Source organism: Atta colombica, unplaced genomic scaffold, assembly GCF_001594045.1.
Source record: "Atta colombica isolate Treedump-2 unplaced genomic scaffold, Acol1.0 scaffold187, whole genome shotgun sequence".
In the NCBI taxonomy this organism is placed as follows: domain Eukaryota; kingdom Metazoa; phylum Arthropoda; class Insecta; order Hymenoptera; family Formicidae; genus Atta; species Atta colombica.
Genome location: NW_017259279.1, coordinates 536,511 through 556,925, shown reverse-complemented (window position 1 = coordinate 556,925; position 20,415 = coordinate 536,511). Strand labels below are relative to the sequence as shown.

The window sequence follows — 20,415 nt, the reverse complement described above, 5'->3', positions numbered from 1 at the left end:
TATATATATATATATATATATACACAAAAATTTTTACTTTTCATGCTCTAAAGAAAAAGTTACATGATCGCTATCTTGAACACGATCAATTTTAACAATATTAATTAATTTGTGAGATAATTTAAGCTTCCTTGCTTTTTCTGCCAAATTTGTTTATATCGTTAAATGCAAAAATGTATCGAATGAGCATATACAATATCAGAGTTATCTAACTGTATCATAAGTTCGGATTCTCATCTGGGGGATTTCTCCGGGTGTCAACAAATGTTAAACAAGGATGATATGACACCCGGAGAGCACCCAGATGGAAATCGGAACATGCCTCTAAATAATTACCTTTTATTTATTACAGAATTCATCAATCACACTCATTATTTATTACAGAATTCATCAACCACACTCGATTATTCCAAAAAAGAACAAGACTAATCATTAGTCATAATGACTATTTTAAAGACTCTAATCGCTGGAGGACAAATATGCCTCAAAAAATTTTATACTACAAGTCCAAAACTTATTGAAATTACACAAGACAATAATACAGGTAATACTGCTATTTCCATCGATGCTTAATATACAGTTTCTTCTTTCAAACTTTATTTTATTGACTAGGTATCCAAATTATATCTATGGCAAGAAAACCTGTTAACAGCTTGAATACAGAGTTGTTAAGTGAACTAAAGACATTTTTATTGGAGGCCCAAAATAGTCGTATTAAAGGCGTTATATTAACGTCGTCCTTACCAACTGTATTCTCAGCAGGATTGGATATTATGGAATTGTTTAATGATAAAGAGAAACTTACTAATTTCTGGCAAACATTACAAGACACTTGGCTGACTGTTTACAGTTTGACTATACCGATTGCTGCTGCTATCAATGTATAGTCTTTCAAGTATTACTACTTTACTAGCATATCTCTGCAACATTTAATACAACATTCCTTTCTACAAAGGGCTTTAGTCCTGCCGGAGGCTGCCTGTTTGCAATGTCTACGGAATATAGAGTCTTTGTTGAAGGCAAGCATACTATAGGTTTAAACGAAACACAATTGGGTATGATTGCTCCAAAATGGTTCAAGGATGTATATGTCTCGTTAATTGGCTATCGACAAGCTGAGCTGGCACTTTTAAGGTAAATGTAAAACATTGAATAAATACGTATATATAAATATATAATAAACTTAAAAAATGAGAGATACACGACGAGATTTTACATGATATAATTGTTATATTTTAGAGGAGCGATGTTTAAGCCTGAGAAGGCATTGCAGCTTGGACTCGTGGATGAGCTCGCTAAAGATAAAATGGATGCGATCGAAAAGTGCAAAAATTACATATTATCTTATAATAATGTATCAGGTAAAAATATTGGACTGTAGCATTTTGTTTAGTAGGCATTGATACATTATGCAAGCATACAAAACAAAATTTAAATTTATTTGATCCGGAGATTAATGATATTCTTAGGTATTTTGACGCTCTGAAATCGAATTCGATGCTGAAATGTTTCCATCACGTCACAATTTGTTTTATCGACTGAAAATAACTCAATCTTTCATTTATTTTTATTAGAGCCATTTATGGCTTGATTTTTAATATGCAAGCGATAAGTTGAAAATACTGAAAATCGAGTTATTTTTGTAATATGATAGAACAATTTGGATATCGAATTCGGTTTTAGAACATTAACATATTACATAAAAATATTATGGTTTAATTTTCTCCGGATCAAAAATTTTTTTTGTCTGCGTATTAACCATATATTGTTATTAAAATAAAGGTTTGGCAAGGACCATCACCAAGGTAGATTTGCGAAACGATTTGATCGAGTGGTTGAAAAAAAATAAGAAAGCTGATACTGATAACTTCATAAACTATATACAATCACCGAAAATACAAAATGGCCTTAAACTTTATATTGAATATTTGAAGAAGAAGCAATAATAGGTATCTTGATATAAGACAATATTTGTTACATTCTTACTAATCAAAGCAAATAATTTTGTAAACTTTTATATTATATCTTAGAATATATATTTTCATATCATGTGTTAACAAATGTGAAAGTGTCACACATTTATTATTACCCATATTTTATTATATTATAGTATAGTCAGAAGAAATAAAATACATCATATTAATTATTAATTCTCCAATATATATTAGGTTGAGGAAAAAGTCCTTTTACATAATTATAGTATAATTGAAATATATTTTTTAAATTGTTTACAAATCTGTTATTAAACCAAATATATGCCGTTTGATCTTTGCTATTTTTCGGGTAGAAAATTCTATCAGTATATAGAACTTCTGTGGTAAAAAATCGAGCTAACTTCTAAAAAGTTTTCCCCAAAACTTTTTCCCCAAACCAATATATACACAGCCGCTCACAGAAGTCGGACCTGCATAAATTTTATTGAACGATCATGTAAAAAATTAGAATAGTCTTTTATATATTTTAGAATACTTGTGTACATACTGACACCAATTCCAAAAGTTTTTAGAAATATAAAATTCTGATATATAAAATAAAAAATGTTTAATATCCTAAATTATTTTTAATTTTATATATCAGGATATTAAATATTTTTTTATTTTATATATCAGAATTTTCAGAAACCTTAAAATGAAAGATGATATATTAAAATATATTAGTCGCCACGGCCATACTGAATCGTGATATAAGAAAAACGATATGTTAATTTTTGTTACATACTTATATTTTGTTACATATTTATAAATAAAGACAATGAATAAAACGAAATGATGAGACCGAATGAGACGAAGCTATTCTTATCCTTCCTGACAGTTAATAAAATTGTAAAATATGGTGAAAGACACATGAAGTATGTTTACTCAATGCACATGTGTAGCCTATTTTAATTTTCATATGCCTTTTACGACTATTTATTGACTGTCAGAGAGGAGGATAGCTTTAATCCATTTTTACAAATGTTAAAAATCTTATCATTTCATTTTATCCAAATTGCGTCTTTATTTACAAACGGCATAAAAAAATTAACGTGTCATTTTTCGCTTAAAACGTCACAATTTAGTATGGCTGCGGCGACTACTCAGGAATCTTAATTAAGTTTCGTTATTATATGCAAAGTGTTTTAGGTATCCAGAACTCATATAAAAAAGGGTCATTTTTTAAATAATCTTTAGAAATTTAAGAGAATAATTTGAAAACAAAAAAGACAGTATTAGAACCTGCAAAAATATGCTCGTAGAAGCACAAAAATCACGCAATTTTGTTAGATAGAAGAAACTCGCACGAGGGGTAATCATTAATCATTTGTATATTTGCAGGTAAATTTCTCGTTAATACAGATCTTACTTGCAATAAAAAAATCCGCCACTACAGGCAAAACTCTTTATTCAAGTAATTAAGTGTACAATTATGAGTGCACTTATTGTTTTGATCTTTTTTTCTTGTTTGCATCTCTACTATGAAAGTACTTATACATATACTATCGACACAAAATTTTTTATTCGCTATAAGCATCGTGAACATACATAGCGTAATTCTTCTTTCTTTCTATCTTGCTTACAAAATATCTACGCGCCCCGTACTGTCTCATAAGATTGACGTGTCACTATATTATATATAACTCTCCCGTTCATGCAATCGCCATAACGATTTCATGCTCATCCTCTCATGAAAATGTCGCGCGCCATTTATTCAATTTAAGACAATCATAAGAAAATTTTAATTTTACATAATATTATCTCGTCGGACTTAGTATTAGCATACGCACATATCGGTTTCACCCAACTTTTACTCATTACTCTTATATTTTTTATTTCCTATTAGAGATGTGCGAACAATTCAAATACGAATCAAATTGAATCGAATCAAGATTCGATTCAGACTTAAATCTTTATGATTCATAAATCTAAAATTGGCAAACAGACAGACAGGCAGACACACGCTCACAAAAGCTCTTAATAATTGATTTATGATTTTTCACCTAATTGTTTCAGTATGACATTAACAATGAATAAAGTAAGATTTTATCAGTTTTAATATTTAATATATTAAATATATGTACTTAATGAATTTATATGATTTAATCAATATTTTTTTCTTATAACATTCAAAAATTTTTTCTTTTGCTATCTATATATTAAAATTCAACTTAATAATAATTACGTTATTAACTAACCGTCCGTCTGCAATCTCTGTTATTTTTACTCTGTTTTAGGTTTTTCAAAAAATGTGAAAAAATTCTGGACTACTGTTTATCTCTATTACATTACCATAAATAGATTCTTAATGAGACATTTTAGGGGGAGGAACCGCAGACTCTGTCCTTTTTTTGAAAAAATTTGAAACTGAAATTTTGTTTGTCAAAAAAATCCAGATTGCAGACAGAAGATTAGAAGTTATGTTCTAATTCGATTCGATTCAGTTGAAATCTTGATTCGGATTTGGAATTAAAGAAATTCGATTTGATTCAATTCGACGTAAAAAAACTTTGATTCGCACATCTCTATTCCCTACTTAAAGTGTAACTTTTATATCTCTCGTGTGTATCACGCGCGTTGATGACACACCAGTTGATTTGAAATGAGATAGTAAGAAAATCTATACATAGTAAAGAGTCTCTACGGAATTACGGAGAATCAATGGAAGCGATCTTACTTATAATTAGGGTGTTCAAAAATCAAATAATCGTCGAACTCCAAAAATCTCGCTGCGAAAGAAAAATATACAAATAAAGACCCTACTTTAAAGTGACCCTACACGATCAATAATACTGATTAATATTGAATCAGTAATACTGACGATATGCATATTTTATCAATATTTTAGTACTTTTACAACCTTATACGATCAGTATTATTGACAATATATTTCACTTTACGTGCAATATCTATTAATACTGTGACATACTGCGACACAGATTCTAATAAAGCGATACTGATGCTCGAGAATCAGATTACCGTCAGTATTCTATCCATCAATATTAAACACATAGGATCAATAACACTGTCAGTAGGATCACCTTTAAAAACCCATAAAGTACATGAAAATGAGAAAACGTGAAAATAAATTGACTGTCCTTCTCGCGTGGAAATGTACCCGAACTATAATTGCGTAGACATAAGCTAAGTTATGAGAGTAGCAAATGTTGTACTATCTACAATCGAGTAAAGACGTAACTATAAAGTTATAACAACCAATTAGAATGCAATTTCGACAACAGCAGTAAATTATTTACTATGATGAATAGTACTTTTGCTATTGTTACTGCCATTATATTATGAAATCGAATTTATAAATTTACTTATTACATATCTATTTAAAATTAACATAATGACGCGGACTCGTAATAGCACTTTGATTGAATCACTTTTTACGTAATCGTAATCTTGAAAAATAAGTTGAACTATCTTTCATAACGCGCTTTATAATTGGTAATAGCAAGTTAAAACTACGTTTTACAACGTTTCACAATCACTTACGTCTACATTTACACAATTGTAGGTAGGGCTTAAAATACAATACGATTTGTCGCTAACATTAAAATATCACGGGCAGTTTCCTTATCTAAATCGAAGACAAAAATTCTTGCAAACTAAATAATATCTTAATAGATAAACTATAATTATTTTCTCGTGAATGAAGGCAACCTCAAGTCTGTAATTAGATGGTAAAATTTCATTCGGCGTTTACTTATAAATCAACTGCATCTTACAGAATTATAACATTCCGGAGTTAGATATCTAATATTATATAAAAGCTATCAATAACTACAATAACACAATTCGTTTCCGATAAACATCAAACTTTTGCTTTTACATGACTGTCATGTAAAAGCAAAAGTTTGATTTTTATCACTTGTACAAATCCTGTAAATCAGGCAAAAAGAATGCGAGATGAAATTAATTACAATGAAGAGAACACAAGATCAAATTCGAGAGATTTTTTTCGTTAAATACGCTCAAGATCAACCATAGATTTAATTCCCTCATATTTTAACAAATCGAATCACAGTCTATATTATCAAAATGAAATAAATAATTGTTTTCACTTTCAGTTGATTTGCGAAAATACGCTCCTTGGTACCACACTGGATATCGTGGAATGAATGATGAGAGGAAGTTGCTTCGTATAAAAATTAATTATCTAATCACTCGGTCGATTATAATACGTGCCTATATATGAATGTACAGAATGGAATCATCCTAAAGTATACTATACAATTTCAAGTTAGCGACGATCTTGTATATTTAATTCTTTAAAACTTCCATCGGAAAGCGCATGAAGTTGTTGTATCTTCGTTATAAGATATACTATAGAAAAATAATAATGAAGACTGGAGGCTACGTAGAAGAAATACTCGAAATCTCGAAAAGGCAGTTCACAACGTGCGTGATATAATATGAGAAGTCCTTGAGATATTATCGTACATGAAATTCCGAGTACGTAAATGCAATCGCGATCGTGCTATTTATAAAGACGAAAAAGATAATATTGATGAATGTTGAGTGAAACTTGATCATTGATCGATGATTTCGAATCAGTCGATATCTACATTGATTTAAATGGAGTTTTGATGAACGTAAATTCGCGTATAAAAATGTTCCAAAGCATATATGGGAATTATGTATAACAAGAGCTTTACAATAAGTGAAAGAATCATGAAAAATATCGGTATTTCTGTTTATGCTCAAACTGGAAAACTACATTTGTAAGAGCATAATATATACTTTTTGTGCGGACACGCGTTTCAGGTTTGCATTTGAAATCGTGCGCAGTTGTACTATATAAAACGGTATTTCCATGGTACATTCTAATGTCTTTGCAATGACAAAATAATTTCAGTTCTGCACAACATAAATTATATATTATCTATACAACAAGTCTGTTTTTCATTTTAAAAAAGGTGTACATTTATCTTTCGGCATACATCTACTTATTTCGAAAGAAATATTATTCAACCTAAAAATTGATTTAAAAAAAGACCTTACAACTTACAACTTTATATGGAAAAATGATACAACAGATTTGTTCGTTTTATTCGCATTTTCTATATACTTGTATTTCGTTAGCTTGATCAGAAGATTAAGGGGATTTTAAATTGATGAAATTTACCAGTTATAAATTAAACATTTCTGAGAATTGATTGTACAGATTGCAAATCTTTTTACATAATTAAAATATGTATGTACACTAAAAAAATGCGGTCGCTCTCACAAAACAATTGAAAAAAAAAAGAGTAAAGTATTACATTTAGTAGCTCATATATTTATAACTTAATGTAATCCAGAAAATAATCCAAAGTCCAAAATTCGGGGGATATAAACCGTCTTAAAGACATTTGTACAAGAACTATCCAAAGATATCTAAAAGATGTCTCATAAAACATTTTATATCGAAATTTATATCGAAATTGGACTTCGTGTTATTTATCCCAATAAAGGCAAATTTTAGAAATAACAATGACATTGCATGACATCATGAATTGACAAAAATTCGCAATAATTGCGCTAATTAAGATGATATAGCCATAACACAGCTGATTTGTAAGAATAAAATTTCTAAATAATATTTGCCAAAAATTAAACAAACTCGCAAGGAATACTAGAAAACTCGAAAATTTTGAAGCATTGTGCGAATAGAGTAATTTATCCGTAACACGAAACTATTTTTTATTCATGTAGAATTACAGTATTAGGGAATAAAATATTCCTTTGAAAAAAATCAGTTTTTTTCTTTTAAAATGAATATTGTCGAAATTATAAAAGATAAGAAAAAAATGTTTTTTTATACTTTTATCAATTGTTGTACAGAGTAAATTATTTACATACTGATAACCTGTTGATTCTTAAAGGCATTTACAATTTTACTACAATGTAGAAGTTAAATTGAAATAATTTTTTATGCCTTTATTCTTTGTTTATATATTACATTTTGTTATATATTATTTTTTAAGTATTTCAAATATTTTATATTTTTCATAAGAAATATGAGCATTTCTTTCTATCTTCTATATAAATATCAAATCTTTATAGCATACTTGTAAAGGTTTATATAAAAAATTCTCTTTTCATTTAAAAAAAAAAAAAAAAAATCATTTTCCAATTTCGATGCAATTTCTGAATAAAATTGAGCTCATCCGGTTTTGCTGAATAAAATCTGACTTTACGAGATAAGATCTCCGATTATCCGACGAAACATTATCCGTTTGCAATAAATTTTATGAAAGATTTTATTACAGAATTTTATAAATGTTTGTTTTTCTATTGGGAAACGTTTGCTTATAAAATCGTATTCATAGTCGCAATTCAACTTGAGATTCGATTTAAGTTTAAATCAGTCTTATTTGCAAAAGGCTTCTCCACAATTGAATAAATCCGATTATTCGAAACTTTGGTTCAAACTTAGTTTGCCTGAAATATATCCACCAATCATGGATTTACGATTATGAATACGAATTTTAATATAAAAATTCTATAGCTTTTGTATACAAAAGAAGATTGTTCCACTTTTCGGATTTCATGAACAAACGAACATCACTGAATTCAAGGAACTAAGATAATTAGGGTACCTATCATATAAACTTTTTCTCTGGAGTGGAAACATGAAAAATGAAAATTTTTATGTATGTATATACATATTAGAGATGCAACAAATATCCGGTAATTGTCCGATATCTGGCTAATCCAATCGATTTTTTATAATTCGACCTGTTTGGCTGTATAGTTCGGCCGAATTGTGAAAAAGTAATTTTCCATAATTTGGATATAGAAATCATCATACATAAATTTTAATTTCAAAATATTTTATTATATGTATATTTGATCAATCTATAAGTTACATATTCTTTTATTAATGTTAAATATCAATTAACATATATAATGTAATATAATTTTTAAAAAAATAAAAGAAATTATAAGTTCTGACGATAATAAATCAATAAATCAATAAAATTGTAAATATCTATAAGAGCCAATATAGGATATCAGTGTAAAAATAATTTTAAAGTGTAATAATTTATTCTATATAACTTATAAAAGTAAACGTTTCGATTCATGATTCCGATTCTCTTCAGTATTTTTTAATTAAAACTGAAGAGGATGTGGATCCATTGAAACATATACTTTTATCAATAGTTGTATAGAAAAAATTTATATTCTATGTTGGTTCAAAGAGGTTTAAAATAATTTTTATGTCTTTATTCTTTGTGTTCTATATTTTTGTTACATATTATATTTTAAATATTATAATATTTCAAATTTTTCGTAAAAAATATGAGCATTTCTGAATTATCAGGCAATAATCTACTTCTATCTTTTGCGTAAATAAATATTAAATCTTTGTAGCATACTTATAATGTTTTAAATACAAAAAAATTTCTCTTTTTATTGTAAAAAACAATTAGATTTTCAATTTTTCAATCTCTTTGTACAATTTCCGGATAAAATCTGATTATGCAGGTTATTCGATTTTGTCGGATAAAATACGGTCATCTGGCTTTACCAAATAAAAATATGCGATTATCCAACAATCATTATCCGTTGCATCCCTAATACATATACGCATATAAATACAATTTTTAAGTCATATTTAATATTTTAATTATATTTCAAGAATGTTATCAATTCATAGATTTGCGTTATGATTAACGTATTCAGAAAATTCTCTGCCAATTTATACTATGAAGAAAATACAACATTTCGAGAGATAAACATTATCATTATCTAAATTAAAAAATTTAATTATATTATTTTTCTACGCTCTTCAATTAGCGGCGGCTCGGCATTTTATTTATTTATTGATTAAGTTTTTGGAGTTATGTGTTATGCTGTGAATGGCTGTTAATTTGAATTTAATTTTTTTTTCCACATTTTCGTCCTAGAGAAAAAGCTACATGATTAATTCCTATATTTGTTCCTGCATTAGAATTCTTTCTCACTTTCACTAGATATCGAATATATATCTATCTTACTTTTCAAAAGTGTACGTTAGTTCAGTTATAGAAAACAGACTTAGATGAAAACCTATAGAAACCCCTAAAAAAATTTTTACTAGCTGTAATTTACGTATATATGCATTTGACATTGATATAGTAATAATGATAATGTTGATTTTGTAAATCATATATATATAGTCATATGTATAAATTGTATGTGTGTGAATTGCATTTTATCATTATAAAATTCACTAACTTAGTATCCCAAACTCCGACGGGATCGCTGTTTTATCGATTCAATAAGACTTATGTATACGTGTCATCAACATATCATTACTTACTAAGTCTATTCCATACAATTGCGTAAATGTAATTGTAAGTGTAGTTATAGTTGTGAGAATTGACTAATCATGGTCGAACATTCGGCTGTGATTGCTGAATTTTTACACTCACTTACAACTATGCTTAGGCATACAATTAGAATAGGATTTACATCAATATCTCACGAACACATATACATAATTTTTCGTAGAACATATCATACAGAATTAAGTCTAAGGATCATAATACATAAGAAAACGTAAGCAGTAAAACATAAACAGTAAGAAAATCAACATGTAGAATTTGCTACTGTTTACGTTTATAGATTTATGGTCTCTATCGTAATTGACCAATTCGCTTACTACTTACGTTTTATTATGTAAGTGCCAGACTCCTAATTCCAAGAATTCGACTTTGTTTCTTCCTGTAATATATTAGTTTGTAGCCTCCAATTCCGTAAGTACAAATTATAGAGTTTGTATATCAAGCAAATGTTGTCACGATAATTTTAGATGTCATATTAGAACTAATTGTAAGTGACGATTTTAATTTCAAAAATTGTTATTCTCGGTATAAATTCCACGCTATAGATCATTAATGCAATACTTCAATTCTGAAAAAAGATTTCCAAATCTGTAAAAGTAATATATGTGATATATCATTTTACAAAAATCACGTTATATCAGTAAAACAGACGACTTTAGGATCCCCTTAACAGTATAAAATTAAAAAAAAGGTGAAAAAAAAGGTATGCCATAAAATGCACACTCATAAAAAAATTATTGCTTCAATCTTTTATGATTCTGTATCAAGTTAGACATAATGCATTGCGGTGACCTATTGTACAATTCTTAGCATTCAAAACTGTATGCGATTGTAATCAGCGCGCGAACTATATTTTTAGACCTCCATAAAATCTTCAAAATAATCAAAATTTTTTGACACAAGTTAGACCTGTCAATTAGATGAGATTAAGAACGAAATACATGTATTTGATCCTTGCTCATTTGTAAAAAATAATTTGAACAGCACAAAGTTAATACATATTTTATTACATTGTATAAATTAACTCAAAGTATGAAAAAATGTCGATCAAATTTCGGAGATTAAATACTTCAATACAAAGATGTAACTACAAACAATAATAGAATATAAGTGTAAACAAAACGAAGAAATCGAATATACTCTAAAATTGGAATATCAAAAAAATATACATGATTTGTACTTTTTGTTGGTATTCTGGGAGATATTGAGCAGAGCACATTCCTTTATTATACAATATTCCCCTGTGAATTCGATCGCTTCAAGTTTTGAATTTGCCTGCATGTACTTCGTTATCACATAAACACGAGTCACTATCCTACATACCAGCGAAGATTTCGGGATATTCACTAAAATTTAATAGCGACATTTCTTCATCAGCATCTTTTCTTTTTTCTTTACATACTATAAGCAAGTATAAAATATAAAAAATTATAATATATATATATATATATAAAAATTAAACTTTTGATTTTAACAGAACATATTTAGTAGATCAATATATCTTTATAAAATATAGTGTAAAAATACCGCGAGAAGATAAATTTTGATCATGTAAAATCGTAGAAAATGTAACAAAATAAAAAATAGGCCAATACATATTTTCCTTTGCTCTTGCACGACTACAGAAATGGCTTAAGGATCTTTGTTCTAAAATAAGCGGCATTGTATATTATAATAGGATATTCAAATCAAAATCAATATATTTGCCCGATATATTCGCTTTCGTGACGCCGCTAACCATTTCAATGCTAATATGTAGTTCATAAATGATAAAAGGTGAATCTGTACCAATCTGAGTATAACTATTATCAAGATAATGCAATTTCTCAGCTAAAAGTATATAAGTAAAAATTAATTTCTTGTATATTCATTATTCCAATGATTGGACCCATTCGTATAATTAATAATACATTCAATCGTTTTTTCATGATAATGGTAGGAGGTTGGACTACATTATTTAATTAATAAATATCAATTTCCTTCTAGATTACAATTTTACGTTATAGAAACAAAATTTTTTGCAATTCAAACACATTGGAAATGCGAACAAATGCAATTAACTCATGTTCACCTTTTATCACTATGATACCACACGATGGACCACCTCTTTTCACCCCTAAAAAATTAGAAGAGGAAAAGGGTGGTCTGCCTCGCTTGCTACTTGGTCGCTTCGGGCGGACAATCAGGCTGATTGTTAGGATGAGCCGCAGTGAAGGCCGGATGGTGTTCTAAATGACGGTCTACCCTCAGAATCGTAGGGAAGGGTCTGAGATCAACATGAAATCTTCGTGCGTTGAATATCTGTGGTACCAAGCAACAATCCGCTAATGTAATCTCGTCACCGACACAATATTTGCCTGCGCTCGACGATAACAACTTCTCCACAGCTAAAATTATTATTAGTACTTAATTATGCACATATTCATATATTAACAAGGCGAGTTTCCTTTTTAATATATGCAGAGATTGTGGAATTACGTGATTACGTATTTTCCTCGATAAACTTGATATTCAATAAATAATTATAATTGCAAATATAAAATTTGTGACCTTCATATTACCAGCGTTAAAGGCAATACAAAGTAACTATTTATTTTTTGCATTTGTAAATGTTTATTAAAAATTTATTTATTTAAATTTGAAAGTTTCGAGAAAAAACTTCATATTTGCCTTTTATCACATAAATTTGCAATCCTATACAATATTATTATTAAAATTATTAAAATTATTCTAATTTTTTATTATTATTGTAATACCTGTAAATCCTCTAGTAATCCAATGCTGCGCCCATTCCTTCTTACGTTCTTCTCCGACATAGATTAGAACAACAAGATTTTGCAATGGTTGTATACCACTGGCAATTACTTCACAAATCTCTCTCACTCTAGCTCTTTTGACAGGATCCGCCGGCATCAATGGACGATTTGGCCTGGTTTCTTCCAAATATTGTAGGATATTCAACTATATTAAAAAGATTGTTTATTATTATTCTAAAAAAAAAAAGGTCAGGACAATTACAAGAATATTCATGACCGAATTTACTCACAGACTCTATCAAAGTATGATTGTCAATATGTAGCGCAGGGACTTGCTCCATTGGATTAATCTCGCGGAATTCATTGGAATGTTGTTCTCCACCACTCTTCACCAAACTAACAGGCTTTATATCATATGGTATCTCCTTTAGGTTCAATGCTATTAATGAATATCAGAAACTTAAATCTATAAACATTAGAAACGTATGTAAAAAATAAACTCTCCCCCCACAGTAACAATAAAACTAATTCCATCTATGAAATGATATAATATTATAACCGGTTCATAATTAATTCATAATTTCTTATTCAAGAAATTTATTTCAAATCTAAAGTAATATCTTAATATATAACAGCAAATATAACTCTGTGGGCAGTATTCATTGTCAGTTATTATTTTAAGATCGTTAAGATGTTAATATGGCTCTCTAATTGATTCATGTAGAAATATTCTTAAAATCCTAAAAGAAGCATATCATAAAAGAAGCATATAGTGCCTACAAAGCGTTAAAAAAACGCTAAAAAAAATGTATACAAGCGTCTTTTTAGAGCTTTGCAGGCGTTGCTGTGCTAGCTAAAATCTTAAAACTGTACGTAAAATGATTCAAAATATATGAATATCGTTCTATAAAATATAATTAATTTATAACATACTAAGATTACATTTGAGATGATTTAAAATAAAAGAACTAACTACCACGAATACCAGCTTATAAATTTCATCCATAAATTAAGATTATATCCTGATTACAATTCTTTGTTATATAAAATATCTTACATAAAAATATTAAATCAAGAAAACTTTACCTACCATAACAATAAATTCATTCGAAATACATCTTTTAAAATTTAAATGGAAAAATAAAATAAGACATAACTTTTATTTTTTATAAGTACAAATCTATAAACAAGATTGTCACAAATTCTTTATTCTAAAATTCCATAACTTTTTTGTGACAAAATTTCACGATTTTTCCTGATTTTCAATAATATTTAAAAATGTTGTGTTCTGATTTTGGAAACCGTTAAATGTTTTGTTCAAAGATCAATATAACATAGCAATGGAAATGTTTAATGTTATATTTTTTATTATTAAGTCAGAAGTTCGAAAATGCGTAGATGTAATAATAAACTTCTTTAAAGCTAAGAATTTTTTTATTTTCCAGAAAATTTTGCAATTCCTTTCTGATCTTTTTTCGATTCTCCTTGCCGTTTTCAATTTTCTTGACGATTTTCTCATTTTCAATTTTGACAATCCTGATAAAAGTTGAAATCAAAATATATTATTTTGTATATAGTGTATTGAATCGAATAAAAATGGTTTATAAGGGGCAATCAAGAATAGCAGCGTGTTGCCGATATTACAGAAAATAAATTTAAAAATTCCCTGACTTTTCCAGGTTTTTTAGATAACAGTGGCATGACTAATATCAAATATGCAATAAATAAGTAATTTTAATATTTAGAAATAGGGATTATAAGAAAGCTATATTACTAAAAATAATATATATTTAGAAGCTTAGCAGCATAAAATGAAATCTTAGATGCAAATTCAAACTAACAAAAAAAAAATATTGATTCGAAAAAAGAATGCAGTAATATATTATTATAAAGTAAAAAAATTAAAGAAAAATTATTAAATGAAATGAATATAAATTTTAATAAAATCATTTTAACTATTTAAATTTTACAGTTTGAGAAATAAAAAATATATTTAATAAAATATGTATCTTAATTATAACAAAGTTTAATTAAAGTATTAATTAAGTATCGTATTAGATTGGAAATTAAAATAAAAAGTAAACTTTACATTGTGAGAAATGTCTAATTTCTAAATTAAAAAAAAAATAATCACATTTCTTTTAACATAACTGATGATGACTGATGCATAATCCAGTACATAGTTATTCGCGCTATAAATGCTGCGCGTTCTCTTAGCGCCGAGACACTATCATATCTCTGAATAATGAGACTAAGAGAAAATAAATATTGATTATAAATCAAATTATATATTATAATAAATTATAGATATTAATAAATTATAGATAGAAATAAATTATAGATATTCAGTTAGATATAGATATTATTTAAAAAAATATAAATAATAAATAACAAAGAAGAGGCTACAAACCAGATTTTTATGTATTTCTTTTTCTTGGGTCCAAAACTCAACTCTGTCAACCAGTATCATTTTATCTTTAAACTATAATAGTAATAAGGCTCAATAAATTTAAAAAAACAGAAAGAGAAAGGGCTATGAGTCTAAGATTAATCATTATAAATTAAAATTTGAAACCATTAATAAATAAACATGTCATTTAGTTAAAATATAAACTTTAATTTGCTGATAATAAACAAACCAAAACCAAACATTTCGATCGTTGTTGGATTATTATCAATGTAAACAAAAATAACAGTGGAAATATTACATAGATATGATATATAAAAATTATAATTCGCTCTCGATTGCAGTATTAATTAATAATCAATCTCGCTCAATATGAAATAAATGTTGTAATCGATAACCATGTATTCTTCTGGTTTGTGTATGTAGACATACTTTTTTCATTTTATCTTTGTTGTTTACCAAATATTGAACAAGGATAAAAGATACTCAGAAGTTGAAACAATTGACAAGTTTTTTTATGTGTTTGTAATATATAAAATCACATAAATTCTCACTCACCAATTCTTACCCTCCAGGAGCAGGAACTTCGCCAATAGGAATAAAGCACCGGCTGTAAAACGAAATAAGAGAGCCATGAATAATCTGCAAAGCTCAATTACGTAAGTCAACCTTGAAAATTTAACATAATCAAAGTTGTAAAACTACATTCACACTCTAGAAAAAAATGTAAAAAAAAGTATATAATCACTGATAGATATAAACAAAAATAAACTGTTGAAATGCGCATTCATTAAAACGTGTTTATATTACATCTGTTGATATTATGTGATGCTAATGATGGTCCATTTAGCACATATTCTACTACTTTAGATAAGCATGCAAGGAATAACTGATTAGGTGATTTGTGGAACTTATCACATAAAAAAATTTTTTTAAATGGATTATTTTTTGGTAAATTTTAACCACAAAGTATATATAAAAAATTTTCAGTCTAATGTCCAAGAATATTTGAAAAAAGATACTTTTGAGAAACGCTTTTCGTCAAAATCAAATAATTTTTTCTTATAAATTTATTCATGCAATTTTTATAAATAACGAAAATCTCAAAAAGGAAGTTTAGAAGGTTCATCATGCATATTGATGATAAGAAGAAATGTGAAATACATAAGTATTAAGTTTGCAATTCTGCAAATAATATAAAAACGTTTAACTTTTGAATTTTTGTATTTTTAGTATGATATACTTTTTACAAATTTCATTCGCTTGCAGGCTGAAGAAAATAATTCTGTACGCATGTATATGAGTTGTATATTCTCTACTCTATCCTATCATGCTATAACATGCTATCAGCATGTTATATTTACATTATCAAATATATTCGCTAGTTAAGGAAAGAATTTCGCCACTGTGATTCTTTCTTTTTGAACGGAAATAGAAACTGACCGTAAGATGCGCGTTCACTTGGCAATCGTAAGGAATAAATGTAAGTAGTAGGATTTATTTTCGCGCAATCGCGGATTTCAGGGGCAATTGTACATACACCGGTATTTGTCCAACGAAATTTACCGGTGCGATCATTTCGAGATATTGCAGTGAAATAATGCGTGATCACCAGTACAATACTTGCAGAACGGCCGATTCTGATGCTATCTCATTTTCCTTTCTCGGCATTTGTCTATTTGCATTTTGCCTGCCTACATAAAGGTTAATTCGCGCGTAAATACTCACCTTACCCATCGCGGACATCATCGGCCTCTCGCGGACAGCGTTCACCTTTCGCCACTTTTCGCTCGACTCGATTATCCGATCGATAACTCTGATTTATGCCACCGAATCTGTCAGAAGTAATTTAGAATCGCGATGAACGCGCGAAATTTTTCCCTTTTATTTTCGAGATTGCCGTTTCTTTTCTCTAACTCTCTTCACTACTCTTCACGCTCCGCTGTTCCATCCACCGGTCCTCCCCGCTCTCATGTCTCGTGATCACTTATGATGCAAGTAGACAATAGGTATGTTCTTTTTCGAAGAATTTTGAATTCTGAACTAGTTCTGTTGCGGACAGGGTTGCCAACTTTTTGAGAGATTTTCTTACACGAGCATGTCAGACAAGAGGTCTGTTTTCTGTGGCTGAACTAGTGTGCATTTTTGGAATTTAAGAATTTTGTGAGATAGATATACGTTTAATAATTGTTTCAAGCGAGAAGGATTCTAGAACAGTCTTCTGCAGAAACAGATAACAAATCATATAATATGCCTGATTTATTCTTCGGTCTTAATCCTAAAATTTTAAAATTCAGCCAATAGAATATAGATTTTAGATAGGACTAATTAAGACTGGCAACCCTATTGGTTGAATTTAAAAATTAATTTTAGGTTATGAATCAAGCATAAAATCCAAAAATCTACAAAAAGAAATCTGAGAAAAGACATGATAGTCTTTTCCCTAAATTTTAATTGTGTGCATTCCCTATTTTTTTTTGATATTTTATGAGTAATAAAAGATTTGTACGCGTCGAACAGGAGCATGTTGGAGCATTCGACGCGACAAATCTAAAAATGGAATGTTCAATTGTCGTGTCCGCCACAGAACTAGTTCAGGCAAAATTTATTCGAATAATTAAGTGTACAATTTCGAGTAATTGAGTGTACTACTTATCGTTTTAGTCTTTTTTTCTCGTTTGCATCTCTACTATGAAAGTACTTATACATACACTATCGACACAAAAAATTTTTTCGCTATAAGCAATGTGAATATACATAGCGTGATCTTTCTTTCTTTCTTTCTATCTTGCTTACAAAATATCTATATCGCGTCTCACAAGCTCAATGTTACTATATTAAGCCGGTAATTCTACATTAGTTACAAATCGATCACAAGTTTGTTGCGGCAGCCAATATAAAGCGTTGATTTCAAAATGCAAGCTTTAGATTGGCTATCGCAACAAACTTGTGAACGGCTTGCAACTAATGTAAAACCGGATTTATATTGGGTGTGGGAAAAAGTTCGTGGCGTTTTTCCCGCTAGGTGGCATTAAATTCTCAGCAGTCGGCAACTACTAATCGCATCGGCAACACTAGACGTGCGTTTAAAAAGTGACATTTTAATCTTTGTTTTGAGCCGAAAAAGATTGAAATCGGTGAAGTGGATCAAAAGTTATTTTATGTTGAAAATGGAAATAAACAAGGAAAAAATTCGCTACATTTTGCAGTATTACTACGATAAATGCAAGAATGCTGCACAGGCTTGTGAAAAAATTTGCGCTATTTACGGTGAAGATACTCTATCAAAATCAGCAGCACGGAAATGGTTCGCTCGCTTTCGTGCTGGAAATTTCGATGTGAAAGATGAACCTCGCTCCGGTCGACCAATCACTGAAAAGTCCGATGAAATCACGGTAAAAGTCGAGCGTGATAAGCATGTGAGCACTGTAGAGATTGCCAGGGAACTAGGCATCGACCACAAAACAGTTTTAAATCATTTACACAAAGCTGGATACAAAAAGAAGCTCGATGTTTGGGTTCCTCAGTTGAGTGTTAGGAACATGATGGACCGAATTAACATTTGTGATACGCTACTGAAACGGAATGAAATTGAGCCATTTCTGAAGAGAATGATAACTGGTGATGAAAAATGGATCACGATCTATAATCTAGTTGGATACGACAATACAACTAGAAAAAGATCGTGGATAAAGGAAGGAGAGAAGGCGCAAGCAATCGCAAAACCTGGATTGACGAGGAAGAAGATGATGTTGTGTGTGTGGTGGGACTGGAAGGGAATCGTTCACTATGAGCTGTTATCGTCCAATCAAACAATTAATTCCGAACTCTACTGTGAACAACTGCAGAGATTACAACAAGCAATTGAAAGGAAGCGGCCAGAATTAATCAATAGGAGAGATGTCGTCTTCCATCACGACAACGCTCGACCACACACATCTTTGATGACTCGGCAAAAATTGCGAGAGCTTGGCTGGGAAGTTTTAATGCATCCACCGTATAGTCCTGACATAGCACCCTCAGACTATCATTTGTTTAGGTCTCTGCAGAACTCTCTTAATGGTGTAAAGCTAACTTCAAAAGAGGCCTGTGAAAATCACTTAGAACAGTTTTTCGATCAGAAACCACAGAAGTTCTATCGCGATGGAATTATGGCTCTCCCCCAAAAATGGCAAAATATTATAGAAAATAATGGAGCATATTTGGTTTAAATAAATTGATTTCTAAGAAAAACACTTTAATTTTACTAAAAAGTCACCAACTTTTTCTCATATCCAATAGAATTCTCCCGTTCATCGCCATTACGATTTTATGCACATCCTCTCATGAAAACGTCACGCGCCATTTATTTTATTTAACACAATCATAACGGAAATTTCAATTTTACATATTATCTCTTTCTACGTAATATTACTCGTCGGACTTGGTATTAGCATACGCGCATATCGGTTTCATCCAACTTTTACTCATTATTCTTATATTTTTTATTTCCTACTAGAGAATTATTTTACTTCCTACTATGCGAACAATTCAAATGCGAATCAAATCAGAGATAAGATTCGATTCAGATTTAAATATTTATGATTTGAGACCGAAATTTTGTTTATCAAAAAATCCTGATTGCAGATAGAAGGTTAGAAGATATGTTCTAATTCGATTTGATTCAATTCGGTATAAAAAAAATTTTGATTCGCACATCTCTACTCTCTACTTAAAGTGTAACTTTTATATCTCTCGTATGTTATCACGTGTTGATGACACCAGTTAATTTGAAATGAGACAGCAAGAAAATATATACATAGTAAAGAGTCTCTACGGAATTACGGAGAATCAATGGAATCTTATTTATAATTAGGGACAAAAATTGAATAATCATCGAACTCCAAAAATCTCGCCGCGAAAGAAAAGTATACAAATAAAGACTCTACTTTAAAGTGACATTACACGATTAATAATAC

The 20,415-nt window shown here is 29.3% G+C and overlaps 2 protein-coding genes across 6 annotated transcripts in view; one reads left to right on the top strand and one right to left on the bottom strand.

Moving 5' to 3' along the window:
* Positions 1-6,912, top strand: part of LOC108686510 (enoyl-CoA delta isomerase 1, mitochondrial-like) — a 7,378-nt gene extending 466 nt beyond the window's left edge. For 2 of the 5 annotated variants that reach the window (XM_018191857.1, XM_018191854.1), the window contains exons 2-6: positions 385-544; positions 613-881; positions 956-1,134; positions 1,240-1,361; positions 1,783-1,990. In XM_018191857.1, the coding sequence (XP_018047346.1) occupies positions 442-544; positions 613-881; positions 956-1,134; positions 1,240-1,361; positions 1,783-1,946 (837 nt within the window). In that variant the 5' untranslated portion in view covers positions 385-441 and the 3' untranslated portion in view covers positions 1,947-1,990. Of the gene's footprint in view, positions 1-78; positions 112-155; positions 545-612; positions 882-955; positions 1,135-1,239; positions 1,362-1,782; positions 1,991-6,049 lie in introns of those variants that run through there. The other 3 variants (XM_018191858.1, XM_018191856.1, XM_018191853.1) reach the window with 3 other exon arrangements.
* Positions 6,913-12,282: 5,370 nt separating this feature from the next.
* On the bottom strand, positions 12,283-17,415 carry LOC108686529 (probable maleylacetoacetate isomerase 2). The gene is made up of 5 exons (XM_018191883.1): positions 17,186-17,415; positions 16,016-16,067; positions 13,341-13,489; positions 13,051-13,255; positions 12,283-12,681 (listed from the first exon to the last, which is right to left on the bottom strand). Exons 1-5 carry the CDS (start codon positions 17,204-17,206, stop codon positions 12,452-12,454), a joined length of 657 nt encoding a protein of 218 aa, XP_018047372.1. The 5' UTR covers positions 17,207-17,415; the 3' UTR covers positions 12,283-12,451.
* Positions 17,416-20,415: the final 3,000 nt, after the last annotated feature.

Excerpts from the sequence above, each read along its gene's own strand:
- LOC108686529 (XM_018191883.1), bottom strand. The coding sequence starts at position 17,206 with ATGATGTCCGCGATGGGTAAG. Across the intron at positions 16,068-17,185 it reads TGATGTCCGCGATGGGTAAG|CCGGTGCTTTATTCCTATTG; the intron begins GTGAGTATTTAC and ends TTCGTTTTACAG. Across the intron at positions 12,682-13,050 it reads GATTACTAGAGGATTTACAG|CTGTGGAGAAGTTGTTATCG; the intron begins GTATTACAATAA and ends TAATAATTTTAG.